The 14086-nt window shown below is 40.1% G+C and overlaps 2 protein-coding genes and 1 long non-coding RNA gene across 5 annotated transcripts; 1 reads left to right on the forward strand and 2 right to left on the reverse strand.

Annotated features, from left to right (window-relative positions):
- Nucleotides 1-691: 691 nt before the first annotated feature.
- On the reverse strand, nt 692-3052 carry tmem203 (transmembrane protein 203). 2 transcript variants are annotated; one of them, XM_042059762.1, is made up of 2 exons: nt 2977-3052; nt 692-2294 (listed from the first exon to the last, which is right to left on the reverse strand). In XM_042059762.1, exon 2 carries the CDS (start codon nt 2070-2072, stop codon nt 1656-1658), a length of 417 nt encoding a protein of 138 aa, XP_041915696.1. In that variant the 5' UTR covers nt 2073-2294; nt 2977-3052; the 3' UTR covers nt 692-1655. The 2 variants fall into 2 exon arrangements, with proteins under 2 accessions (XP_041915696.1, XP_041915697.1); XM_042059763.1 differs by lacking the exon at nt 2977-3052 and adding an exon at nt 2718-2936.
- Nucleotides 3039-9755, forward strand: alad (aminolevulinate dehydratase). Of its 2 annotated transcripts, XM_042059740.1 has the most exons (13): nt 3067-3119; nt 4212-4305; nt 4587-4709; nt 4850-4900; nt 5393-5489; nt 5589-5724; nt 5969-6052; nt 6402-6490; nt 6612-6667; nt 6782-6869; nt 7310-7396; nt 8239-8368; nt 9059-9755. In XM_042059740.1, the coding sequence occupies exons 3-13, from the start codon at nt 4591-4593 to the stop codon at nt 9115-9117; spliced, it is 996 nt and encodes a 331-aa protein (XP_041915674.1). In that variant the 5' UTR covers nt 3067-3119; nt 4212-4305; nt 4587-4590; the 3' UTR covers nt 9118-9755. The 2 variants fall into 2 exon arrangements, with proteins under 2 accessions (XP_041915673.1, XP_041915674.1); XM_042059739.1 differs by lacking the exon at nt 4212-4305 and having other exon boundaries at nt 3039-3119.
- Nucleotides 9751-10914, reverse strand: LOC121680395. The gene is made up of 3 exons (XR_006021676.1): nt 10660-10914; nt 10204-10299; nt 9751-10008 (listed from the first exon to the last, which is right to left on the reverse strand). It is a non-coding gene; the product is annotated as an uncharacterized LOC121680395 (long non-coding RNA).
- Nucleotides 10915-14086: the final 3172 nt, after the last annotated feature.

Consider the following 14086-nt stretch of genomic DNA (forward strand, 5'->3'; position numbering starts at 1 on the left):
CCTACTACTGTATAAATACATATTGCATTTCCTGCCTACAGGAACAGCTTTTACAGCTGGGTCTTTATGAAAGATTTATGACGACGCTGTTCTTACGAGCACTGAATTCAAATGAACTACATTAACACTGTGCTAGAGGTAGTCGAGGAAACAGACTGCTGCGTTCCAAACAACTCGGAAGTCGGATGTTTCTTGAAATGTATCTGATGGATGTGCATTATAGCCTACGATAATGTTTCTTGGGAGAATAGGAGTTGTAGGCATGTTATCAAATAGCCTAGAACAAGATATCAGTAGCTACCTACTTCATGTACAAAGACAGAGATAGGCAACTAGGTTAAACTTTAGGGCCTAAAGAGATTGCTGTCCTTGCCCATTCCGATTGTTTGCATGGCCCTTAATTAGCCACGCATTTTTCCATGATGATGGGAAACGTGAACGGGAGATATGAGACAACTCAATTTATGGATAAGACACAAGATGGGCAAGGCAGTCACAGTCTGCACATTTGTGAGTTCTGTCCAAAGTTCAAAACATATAAAAGTACCAGTCAGGCAGTTCATCACCTTTTCTTTGCGTCATGTTGCTTTACTAACTCGACTACAACCGATGTGGTGGTATGGAGAGAACAGATGTCATTAACAAACAGAACATTAGCCTATGACTTAACAAATGGTCTTACTACAATTCATAAAACGTCAGTGAAATAGCTTACTTTAATTTAATTTCAAAACACAATGCATGCGGATGAAATCAATGAATATTCACACGCAAATAAAATCAGACTAGTCTTGTCCTTGAACCACCAACAGCCTTGAAACACCCAGAGGTCTGTATTCATCGACCCTATAGCGCCATCACGTGGACCAGTAGAAATCAACAGCCACACAGAATTTAATTAACAGGACAACTCATTTAATACTTAAATAATCGGTCCGTCGTCGATACTCAGTGATGCATGTACAATCCAGATGAGCACAAACAATAAAGCAAATGAAGAAATTGTACAAATAGCACAAACACTAAATAACCAAAGGCATTAATGTCACTTTATTTACAATTTATACAAACATTTAGGAAAGCACTTCATGAGAAGAGCACAATTAAATAATCATAAAGAAAAGTCCAATGAAAAGACTTTAGAATCTCACTTGGAAGTATAAGGACAAAAACAAATATAGAGCAACCAAATTGTACATTAAAAATACATTATCCAGCTCATATGAGTGACACGACAAACAAGTATACATGCATACATCTGTCCCATTCTTCTCAACCTCTTATGGCATTCACACCCGTGGGCCTTTTGCACCCCAAACAGTCAACTATGCTCTGACCATGAAAACCGAAGTGGCTGAATGGACTGTGTGTGTTCAGCATGAGGTTAAGCTCTCTCGGTGGCCAGTTTATCCCATTTGCTCAGGACTGGCTGTCTGTCTGTAGAGTTGACAATATGGGTAGGAGAGGACAAAAAGCCTGTGAGCCTGTACTGCATGACCCTGAAGTCCATTACATCCATTCCATTTACTCATCAGTACCTCATCATGTAGTGTTTGGGCGGAGAGGTGGACAAAGCCAGCTGAGTCCTTACTGGGTTGTTGACTAATTGGGCTGGCGGTAAATAGCCCTCAGACGGCTGGTAATGCCCTCGAGGGTCAGTTGACGCGGCAGGCGCGGATCATGAGCAGCTGCAGCAGGATGAAGATGGGCGAGACGATGAGGCCGAACCAGAGCTCCCGCGCCTGCTCCTGCTCTGCGAGCTTCTGGCACAGGAGCACCTCGCACACCAGCTTGAGACTGAGCACGGTGAGGACCCACAGGAGACGGAGCACTGCCAGACGCCGGTCGCCCTCCTGGTACAGGCGGATGGACACGATGGTGGTGAAGTAGGTGCTGAGGCCATCGGCGGCAAAGAGGGGCACGAAGACCAACCACCAGCTCACGCTCGGGGTGAACTTGTCGACGCGCAGCGCCACCAGCACACTGAAGACTAGAAAGGCACCCAGGTGCAGGAACAGCTCAAAGGTGGCGAAGCCCAACCACTGGACCAGCTCCCGCAGTGAGAACAGCATGACTACCGTGACCAAGGAACGTTTAGGTAGTAATTCTGGGCCAGTGCTGCCACTGGACTTAAGTGGTCAGAGGACTCAGTTTGCGGATTGAGATGGGTGCGGGTTAGTGAGCATTGGGAGCTTGAAATCTTTGAGCATCACTCAATAGGCGTAGTGCTGGTAACTCCCACAATCCGAATCATGATCAGAGAGGCTGATCTTCCGCCCCTTGTCCTGCGCCACCTGAATACAAATAAAGTAGCGTTATGACAAAGTAATAACACATTGAGAATACACTCAAAGCACAAAACGTTTAACGTTAGACTACTGTCGATTCCAGCTATCTGTTGTGTTTCAGGATCTACGTGGATATTTCATTAGTATTACTATCTTTTTATATTTATATTTCTTGTATTTAACTACATGTAATGAAAACATGAATACACCCTTTGATATGATTAGGATGATTCGGCGAGTCAGACAGCCATGGATTTCAGTACTGCGAAGGTTATTCTGACAGGAGTAACGTTAACTTATGTTAGCAAACGTTAAGCATCAAGATCTCCTTCTGCGTCTAGCTACCCCTTTTAGACAGACACTAAGTTAACTCAACAAATGAAAATTATTCACATACGTCAATAAAGTGTTAAGTTAGCTCCTACATACCTATTATGTGTCATGCTGGTGGTGGTGCGTTTAAGTGATGCAGTATCGATAGCTAACGTCAAAGGGCTAAACAGCTAGCTAGCTAGCTATCCTAGCAAGCTATCTCTTTCAAAATGTGAGTAAACATTTCTCATTAATTACCACAGTGAAAAAAGACATTATGGTACTCTACAACTGCACAAACTATGACAAAGACACTATGATATATAGAAAATCTAAACAACATATTCCAAAGAGTAGATAGTAGCCACTTATTTACCTTCCGTCTGTCGTCTCCACATTGTATTACCGCGAGACTGTCAGCAAACGTGAATTTCGTCCTACGGTGGCCGAGAAGAAGAAGCATGTTCTTCATTCGAAACACTTGATATCAAGGGTAGGAGTGACAGGACCACTTGTGTTGTGAGTAAGATTTTCTTTGTACATTTACGACGCACTCACATTTCAAATGATCTATGTATTTTTAACAATGCACGTTTAACTATGAAATAGTTTGGAGTCAATCATGATTTAGCAAGCAAGACAGTGAAACAACCTGAAAGTTACCTGTGATTAGCCAACACTGTTAGCCAAGATCAAATTCTGCAACAGATAATTTCACTGACGTTGTTAGCAGCCTAGCCACCAGACAGCGAGACTATATTGTAACTTTATAAAACTGTCACTGTTACATGCATGATCAACCTGACACAAAGTAACGCACGTATAACATCACGTAATGCCAGCTAGTGTATTCACTCTAGCAGAGTGTTGTGGAAGACTTGGATGAACGGCGTAACGTAACATTACGCTTTTGCGCGAGATTTAGAAGCTGTGTTAACGAGTATAATAGTTGCCCACTTTTGCTGTGTCTAGTTTTATTTTTAGTTTATTATTAGTTTATGTCACTTTGTACAATTTGTAAATATTTGAATTTTTAAAATGCGTATGTTGGAATGCCTAGACCAGGGGTTCTCAAAGTTTTGATTGGTGAGGGCCAATTCAGGAACCCAACATTAACTGAGGGGAAAAACTGGAAAAAATCCCATTTGTAATCATTTTAATGACCAGGTTGCATCTCTATAGTTTATATTTATTGCATTAAACACATTTTAATTCATAACTGAGGATAAACCTGGCAAAACTTGTGAAAATCGTAAGAAAAATTGCAATGCACACACAATCCCTGGGGTTCTCTACCCTCTATTTCTTTGAGATATAACTGTTCTGGTTGCAGTCCATTTCAAGTACAAACTTATTTAGAACAGTCTCAGTGTGCCTTGTCAGCATAGGCCTTATTCAAGGCCAATTCCAGCTACCAAAGCACCACAGGAAAACCTGACGGCCACTAAATGGAGATTCATACTTTTCAAAGCACACAGTACAGTTGTACAGTTTTACAGATGTTATCGCGGGCCGCTAAAAATGTTTCCGCGGGCCGCCATTGGCCCCCGGGCCGCACTTTGAGAACCTATGGCCTAGACGCTTTGAAAATGAATTTCTCTCATTCGTCAGTGTACGGATGCGCATGACGAAGTGACAGCTGGAAGCTTCCATTGTGATCTTTACGCATGCTTGCTTGTATTTGAGTAGAGGAATTTTTTGCATTGTGAGTCTTGTCAAAGCAACTTGCTCATTTTCCCTTGAACGTCTTTGATCATGTGTAGAAGTAAGAAGTAAGAATGGACATATATTACCTTCTCAAGTTGTTCCTAATGCTAAATATGTTTAAATAAAAAAAATCACAAATGTAGACCACCTACTCCTTTACCACTCTTAGACTTCCCACATATAGATGAGCAAGAATGAGGAAGTTAACAATAAATCCCTGCTCTGTTAAGGAAATGTCAACAGAGTTTTTCTAAGCAGCCCACTCTTTTCTCATTCCAGAACAATGATGCAGTCAGCAGAATCTCTCCTCCATAGTGGATACTTCCACCCTACGCTCAGATACTGGCAGACGTGTGCCTCGGACCTTAAACCTGACAACCTCATCTATCCCATCTTCGTCACGTAATGTTTCTTTGTTTAACAATGCCTGTAGAATAATTTCAGAATAAACAAGAGGTTACTTGTCAGTTTTCTTTATGTTAGTTAGATTATGTCAGCTGAGTTCTGGGGTCATGTTAGTGATGTGTCTTTATTCGTCACAGTGACAGTCCTGATGCAGTAGAGCCCATCGGCAGTCTTCCTGGACAGGCCAGGTGAGTTTCCGAAAGCTTTTGTGTCCAAAGAAAGTCGTCATACAAAGCACATCAACCTGTTTATCTCACAATCAAGTCCAGTTGGGGTTAAGTGCCAAAACTATCATCAAAACTGTTCTCAAAACAGTAATAATTACAGTTATAGAAACACAGTGTAGGGAGAAAACACAGAGTCCAGGGATGCCCTGTCACTGGCTGGAGTTCATTGATAAATAAGGCAAGGCAGGGTGGCCCCAATGTTAGCCTCCAAACCCTGATAAGAAGAAAAGCCGTTAATTTTTTGTCTTTTCCAACTGCCCACAATATTGTGTCATGCTGACATGAATGAAATAGTTTTATTACATGAATTTATTGAGTACTAACATATTTACATAGTCATTACAAATCCATAACTTCATATTAAAAATATATATACATTAGTGTTTCATACATGGAGTGACTAAAGGATTTAAATGCATATAAGTACACGATGTCCTTATCTCATCTGCTCAGATACGGTGTGAACAAACTAGAAGGAATGCTTCGCCCTCTTGTGGAGAAAGGCTTGAAGTGCGTGCTCATTTTTGGTGTGCCTGTAAAAGTGGACAAGGTGTGGTACTTATCGCATGCATGCACAAAGCACAACTTGCTTACAAAGTAGATTGTACTCCTGAGCTTGGCCCCATGGTAACTGACATGTTTCCCTCAGGATGATCGGGGTTCGGGTGCAGACACTGATGACACCCCAGCAGTTTTAGCTGTGAAGAAACTGAGGGCCACCTTCCCAAACCTGGTGTTAGCCTGTGATGTGTGCCTCTGCCCTTACACCTCACACGGCCATTGTGGTTAGTAGCTCCATTCTCCATTGCCCGTTTATGAACACTTTTGTCTCTGTTTTTTCCCCTGCAACCTCAATAAGACCTTGGTAATCCTATACGTATTAAGTCACTAAATAATACTTGCAGTGTGAGAGGTGGTATGAATAGAGCCATTCACTAAACAGCTACTTTTTGTTTACCCTCATTGATGATGTTTTATCCACTTGTTTCGTTGTAGCCGACCTTTGAGAGTCTCTCATTTCCCCCACAGGAATTCTGCGTGAAGATGGCACTTTGGACAATGGTGCCAGCTGTAATCGCCTGGCCGAAGTGGCGTTGGCCTACGCCCAAGCTGGTGAGTCACTCATTCTCTTTTTCTACGTTTACATTTATTAATTTAGCAGACACTTTTATCCAAAGTGACTTACAAAAATGAGGAATAACATGCAACCTACAACGCAGAGACCTTAGATATGCGAATTCATACTGCATTAATCAATACTATTACTAGAAGATGCAGATGGTACAAGTATTAGTCAAAGTGTAGATCGGTGAGACCGTGAGGGAGAAAAGGGAAGTGCATAGTAAGTGTGTGTTTTCTCAAGCCTGTGGTTGATGAACAACTTCCCTTTTCTGACCCTTTATGACCTCACTCTGTCTATCTCTGTTGATGTGTCTGATTGTGCCTCTCCCTCCTCACACAGGGTGCCATATAATCGCCCCCTCAGATATGATGGATGGACGCATTGCAGCCATCAAGCAAGCACTTATATCCAACGACCTCAGCAACAAAGTAGTGTCTAAACCAGGGTTGCAATCTGCCTTTTTGGGAATCACAAAAATCTCTAAGCAACTTACATGAGTTCTCCTCAAACCCTGAACTAAAGTTTCACAAATCTTTTTCAATTTTAAAGGTTTCAGTACTGAGCTACAGTGCCAAGTTTGCCTCCTGTTACTATGGCCCCTTCAGGTAATTGTTTGCACACAGCAAGCGGGCTTATCTTTGGATGTTGTCAGAGATCAAAGCGTTAGCCCCCTGTAATAGCCTGGTCTGAGATGCGCCGTTCTGGGTTTATGTACTCAGGGATGCAGCCCAGTCCAAGCCAGCATTTGGAGATCGGCGGTGCTATCAGCTGCCCCCTGGTGCCCGAGGCCTGGCACTGCGAGCATGTGTGAGTATTCATTACCAATTCATATGTATAGATGTATGATGATTGTGGATGGATGGATGATGATTAAGGCATTGCATATACAGCAATGTATTATAACAACATAAAACTGTGGTACAGTACAAAATAATTTTAGAACAAAAGTGTAATAATTTAGCACTTTTTGAGGTATGTTTTTTCCCATGAGCTACTACTTTTGGTATTCAAATTAATTTCAATAGAATATAGTCTATTGTAAAAAAAGCCTTCACAGTACAACATTGCCAACAATATTGCCCAAAGATGGCAGTTAAAACATTAGCAAGCATTTGTCAGTGCCTGGGCTGTGGTGTGCACAAGGTATTAAGCTTACTATCTTTAACCAAAGCTCTCTTATACTTCTTTAAATGAGGAAGAAGGTTTAAAGAACTTCAATAAAAATAAATGATTTTCCTCTTTCTCAGGAGCGTGACGTGAGGGAGGGGGCAGATATGCTGATGGTGAAGCCTGGCATGCCCTACCTCGACATGGTCAGGGAGGTGAAGGACAAGGTCTGTGTACTGCGCTCCATTACTAAAGAATCACTTCATTCTGATTCCTTTAGAATCCTACATACATACTATAAAAAAAGATTGGTTAATCAGAAAGAACCTTTTGTAGTGCTTCAAAGCAGTGGTTCTTAACTGGTTTGGCCTTGAGACCCTCAATTTCGTGACCCATATTTTTAAGCCTTAAAGCCAACTGATATGGTGAGCTATGTGGTAAGATGCGCAGAGTGCCTGTACTTGTTTGGAACATGATGATGTTAGGCACATTTGCAAAGTCCTCAAGGTCCCACATTAGATCTGATAGGGTAGCATTTTAAAGGAACACTCCACCCAATGTCAGTAGTAATTTATGTTCTTACCTTAACTTTCACGAGTTGAGTCATACCTCTCCCGTGTCGTACGTGTACGTGCACTCAAACGCTCTGGTGCGCGGCGCAAATGTGTTAGCATGTTGCTATGCTAGCGGGCTCAGACGTAGCCATAGAGGGAGGAAGATGCCAGTAATCAAAAACATCCACGTTTTCCCTACTTAAATACAGTTGCACGAGTAGTTGATAAAAATGTGTAAGGTCACACAACATGAAACGTGGCGATTTTCCAAGCGAATAAACAGGAGAACTACAATTGGGAGTACTACAAAATACTACACTTGGGAGTACTTCGGCCTAGCGTAGTAATATTAATTAACACCTAATTGTTATGCTATATTATAGTGATGAAAAGAAGCATTTCAACACCTTTATTTTTTGGAGTGTAGGAAATGACTCCAAACTCATTGTTGAAGGAAAACATCTTATTCATTCATGCCACTCATTTCACTTCCCTTTGGCGTTTCACCTGTGCAGCATCCCAATCATCCACTGGCGGTGTATAATGTGTCTGGGGAGTTTGCTATGTTGTGGCATGGAGCCCAGGCAGGGGCCTTTGACCTCAAAGCTGCTGTGATGGAGGCCATGACTGCCTTCCGACGTGCGGGTAAGACCAGGCTTTCTTCCAAGGATGGCTGTAGTTGATGATAAGCAGTCCCCCAGAAAGATAAGGCCAGTTTCCCATTCATGGAATATAACCTGTCATGAAATTCAGCATAATCTCCCATATGGGGATCCTATCAACATAACACACAAAAGTCCATGCGGGTGGGGTGGGGGTGGAGGTGGAGTAAATCACTGAGAACCATTCCAGGCATACAGAACAGAGTGAAGGAGGTACTTTGAAACCATACACTGTATATAGCGAGAGTTTGAGAAACTCTTGATTCAGTCTGCAACATACTGGAATACTGGCTTTTTACTGGAATAAAGATTGAATTCTGCATCAACCAAAGAAACATCCTTTTTCCTATGAACACCCATGTTTCTCTTACAAACTGAAAGAGAAATTCAATGGAGATCTCCATTGAGAAATGCTTTTAGTATATGACAAAGCTTAATCCATGTCCAGAAAACTGGTCCATAGAATATTTTTTTCCTTTTTTTTGGCCCGTAGTTTTTGGACATTATCGGTACTATTGAACAGAAACTTCGGTACTGGACAAAAATTATATAGGAGATGAATGACTACTACACATATTACTTAGAGCACTGCTAGGAACAATGCCCAAAATGCTAATAAAGGACATTTTCTCAGACAAATGTTCATTAATTTGTTCTCTTGTATCGTTTACAGGTGCTGATATCATCATTACCTACTACGCACCTCAGCTCCTCACCTGGTTGACAGAGTAGAAACAGAAAGGACCAAAGCTTGCATTTAACAGTCATTATATACATGCTAAAAAGAACGAACAAAGGGGGTTAAAAATCAACTGACGGTGACACATAATCTTCTGTCAGATATTGTTTTGGTGTCTTCAATGTCATATTTGCACTCTATATTGTTTTGCTTAATCATTTTTGTTCTTATTCTGTCATAGAATACTGTTATACAGTAGACACTGGAACAGTGTGTTGATCGTCAAAGTTCATATAGCACTACAAAAAAAGAGTGTGTAAGATTCACTGAGAATATATTGCCTGTGAAACATAGACATTAATTTGAAGGACAACCCATGGCATAGCCAAATGTTTCAGAGTAAATTGTGGGCTGTGGTTTATATATCTGTGGTTTTTAACATTCTTTTAATGCTTACTACTTATGTAAACTCCATTATATGTGTCAGCTTGATGCCTACAATGTTGTAAATCATTTCCAAGAAGAAGACATGGCAGAGTAGGATATCACAGGATAATCTGTTGATATTCAAGCACATATATTTTCCATTCTCATCGCTAGCACTACAACACCAAACAGAAATGTTCTATATTTATGGATACAGGCAACTATACTGGATAATATAGAAATAAAATTGCAGTGGCAACTGGGATTTGGTGTTTTTTTATTATTATTTATAGGTATATGACATCTGGGCTGTTTGAAACATCAGACATGTCCACCTCCTGTAGAGGGAGTTTATAGACAAGTCATCATTATAAACAGCTCAGATGAATGTGAGATGACACGACAAAGAGATGATGGAGAGTATCTTTAGTCTTTACTGTAGTTTATCCGAGATGGGTCTTTAGGAAGGGAGGTGGGTGAACATGAAGCACCACTGGGCACACAATACACCTCCTGACCTAAAGAGTAAGGCAATTATCATTAAAATGCTTCTTTCATGAATAAATCAGTGTTTAATTATAGATAAATGCATTCATTAATAGGCTAAAACTGTATGGTACAGTAACTGAATTTGTCTTAATAATACTGGTGCATGAGGAAACGATTATGATGAAATATTTTTACTGAAATAAATAGAATTTAAGTGAACTTACACTTGGGCTTACGTGATGTGCCATGTCAACCTGCCGAATTTCCCTTGTTGGAACAACCGAAACAAGCAGACAGCCGCTCACCAATGCATGACACGGCTAATTGGTACAAAACAAATCACAGAATAACTGCGTTCATCATTTTCAGTAGTGCAGAATGTATTAAGGCCTATGTAGCTGGATGCCAATTGAATAATAAAATCGTTTGTGTCGGACGCTGCGCTGGCGTTCGTTTCCTTCTTTGATCAAGTCGTAAAGTGATATGACCTGGATCAAATTTCCACAGGGTTGCACAGAAAGATTAAAGACGACAAAGGGAAGGCTATTCATAGGGCACATATTAATGCTGTTGTCTATTATATTAAGATGTCACACATTTCATAAAAAGAACGCAACTAAGAATTCACAGATATGAAAATTTGTAAAAATGGATTTGAGCAAAAACTTGCGGCTACTTACCACTGAATATAAGTCACAGCACCATGTCTAAATTCAAAAGACTGTTGTTTCTAAACGAAGAAACGAGATGACGGCTGTAAAATGGATGCTTTTCCTTAAGTTTCAGCTGTCCCCTTTTGCTCTCTTGACCGATTAAGACACTCACTGACCGATCGTCAACTGATAAACAGTGCGAATTCAACCAATCGTAACGTCATCAACCTAAATAATTATGCAACAAGTCCTAAGAGGTAATAGGTCAGTGATAAACAGAGGAGTTGTTAGGTAGGACGCGAAGCGAAGCTCGTGATTATAGGCTACCCTAGGCTTCTGTCATAACATATATATATATTACTCTTAGAAAATATGTTGCAAAATACAACCCCAAGACAGAAAAAGGTGGGACGTTGTATAAAATGTGAATAAAAACAGAATGTAACTATAGAAAATGTAATTTCGAGGAAATTACCAGTGCATGACAAAGCAGAAATACATTAACATAAAATGCAAAACAAACTTTTATTTGGAAACAGTTGTGGGCAGAGGAAACAGTTGGCGGGATCATAGTTGATGACAACTGACAGTTGCAATGGCTGAATAGTTAAATAGTTGAGTAGTTTAAATGGTTAAATTATTTAATAGGGAATTATTGTAGTGAGGACTTTTATTTTGAAAAGTTGTGGGAAGTGCATGTTGTGTGTGATGTCTGTATGCTACTGAGACCTTGAATTTCCCCTTGGGGATCAATAAAGTATCTATCTATCTATCTATCTATCTATCTAAGAGGAAACAGTTGGTGGGAGTCACAGTTGATGACAACTGACAGTTGCAATGGGTGAACAGTTAAATAGTTGGATAGTTTAAATTGTTACATTATTTAATACATGGATTTCTATGCAAGTCACGAAAACATGCATGCGCAACCAAGAGGCAGAAAGCACCATAGAACAGCATAGAGCAATGCAAAAAAGCAACAGAATAAAATTAGTTTTTGTGCTGAAAACTGCACCAATTTGAAATCACGATGGTTAGAGAATGTTAAATATGTTCAATATCCCTAACGGAATGCATGTCTTCGCCAAAAATTAAAAAATACGATGTTATATTAATAATGGCAAACTTTGACATATAGTCTGAAATGAGATGTTATTATCATTGAGACAACAGGGGTATACAAAAAAAATCAGATTGTAGCTTACAGCAGCCGACTATTTAGGTTAAATTTATAACGTTGTGGACGGCCACCAAGCTTCTGCCCCACGGCTGCGCGCGCATCTACTTTTGTTGGTAAACGGGAAACCCGTGTATAGGGAATTATTGTAGTGAGGACTTTTATTTTGAAACAGTTTTAGGCAGAGAAAACATTTGGCGGGAGTCATAGTTGATGACAACTGACAGTTGGAATGGCTGAACAGTTGAGCATTTTAAATTGATTATTTAATTAAATTGAATTAATTAATATTAATAGATGTGCATAGGTAGGCAATGGATGTTGATAGACAGATATTTTAATGGATGAAGTGAAGAAAAAGAAGTGAAAGAAAGTGGGGAAGAGAAAAGTGAGCTATCCAATTCAATGGAGAGACACAGAGAAGAGGTTCCATTGAAGTTGCTGCAGTCGGTGAGAGAGCTCTAAGTCGTTAATTGGCTCTGTGAGGGGGCCTAGTTGAGCAGCTGTTAGTTGATACAGGTGCAAATCAGTCTGATTAGCCCATTGTGATGTTATAGTGCCAATGCAAAGTCTATGGGGAAAAATAAGCTTGATTTATGTTAATATCTCAAAAAGTATAAAGTTTAGAAAAACGAAAAATACATTCCTCAAGTGTCCTTTTCAAGATCTACGTTACAAGGTTTGAACAGAGTTTTTTATGTTAAACAATTGAAGCTGAATTAGACGCAGAAATTTGGTGGGAAGAAGAAGAAGACGACTTTGGATAACAGAACAGTGCCTTTTCATGCACTGTAATAATTTGCAACTCTCTTAAACTCAAATTTAGTTGCAAAAAGGACACAGACAACATATCAAATGTTGAAAATGACAAATTTGAAAATTTCATGGAAAATATATGTTAATTTCGAATTTGATACCAGCAACATGTTTCAAAAAGTTGGGACGGGGTAACAAAATGCTGGAAAAGTTGTGTAATGATAAAGAAAACAAAAGGAGGAATATTTCACAACTAATTAGGGTAACTGGCAACACGATTGGGTATGAAAAAGAACATCCCAGAGAGTAAGGGTCCCTTAGAAGTAAAGGTGTAGGGGTATTCATCACTCTGTAAACCTGTGTGCACAAATGATGAAACAATGTAATTTTAATGTTTCATAAGATAAAATTGTGAAGTATTTTGGGAGTTTATCATCTACAGGACATAATATCATTAGAACATTCAGAGAATCCAGAGAAATCTTTGCAAACAAGGGAAAGAGATGAAAAACAAATTGGATGGCCGTGGTCTTTTGGACCTCAGATGGCACTGCATCAACACCAGACCTGTTTCCAGACCTGTCAATGTTGGGGCTCAGGAAAACATCTGATAACCATTGTCTATGTGCACAGTTTGATACCCAATTCAAAAACTACAGCCAAAATTGTAACAATCCAAACAGCCAACATTGTATTGAGACATGATACAGAAAATACCACCGTCTTATCTGGGCCTAAGCTTGTTTAAAATGACTGAGGTATGAAAGTAATTGTGGTGAATAATTACTTAATATTAATCTTAGACTGGCAAACTTCAGGAAAACTCAGGAATCAGGTTTATTCTGTTACAAGCAGAGAGGGTACAAAAAATGGTCTATGGTCTATGTAGCCTGGGCCATGGCCTTAGACCATTTTCTGTTGGATCACCCTCTCTCTCTCTTCCTCAGTTCTCCATCCTTCTAATCTTAGTCTGACAAAACATTGCAGTTTAGTTACTTTTGTATGGGTTAAACCAGAGACTTTCTAATGTGGAGACACAGCACTCAAAAAATACTCTATAGAAATGCATGGGGCTAGTTTGTCACGCCAATATGGCCGTTGTCTACACATATCCCACCCCTTCCTCGGCAAAACGTTGACATGTGAATACATTGAGCCAATCATATGGTGTGTTGTGAAGACATCGTGCCAATCATGTGTTGTGATCTCGCCACTGGAGCAAGATTGGTGTCGTGAAGCCTTGCGCAGGCGCAGTTCGACCCAAAGACTGTGCCCGATGAGTGCCCATAAAACGTTGGTATATGGCCGCCGAGTGGAGGGACTTGCCTAAAAGGACTTTGGTTAAACAAAGGAAGAATTTGGCGCCAAAACAAGCCCACATGGTTGGTTCTCCACTTGGCATCAGACACACCTACTCACACCTACTTCACACCTATCTGAAGAACATGAGGAGAGATATCTTATATATCAGAAATATCACTAAGAATGTTCCAAACATTCTCACAATTAAATCATTACAAT

This window comes from Alosa sapidissima, chromosome 13 (genome assembly GCF_018492685.1).
Source record: "Alosa sapidissima isolate fAloSap1 chromosome 13, fAloSap1.pri, whole genome shotgun sequence".
NCBI lineage: Eukaryota > Metazoa > Chordata > Actinopteri > Clupeiformes > Clupeidae > Alosa > Alosa sapidissima.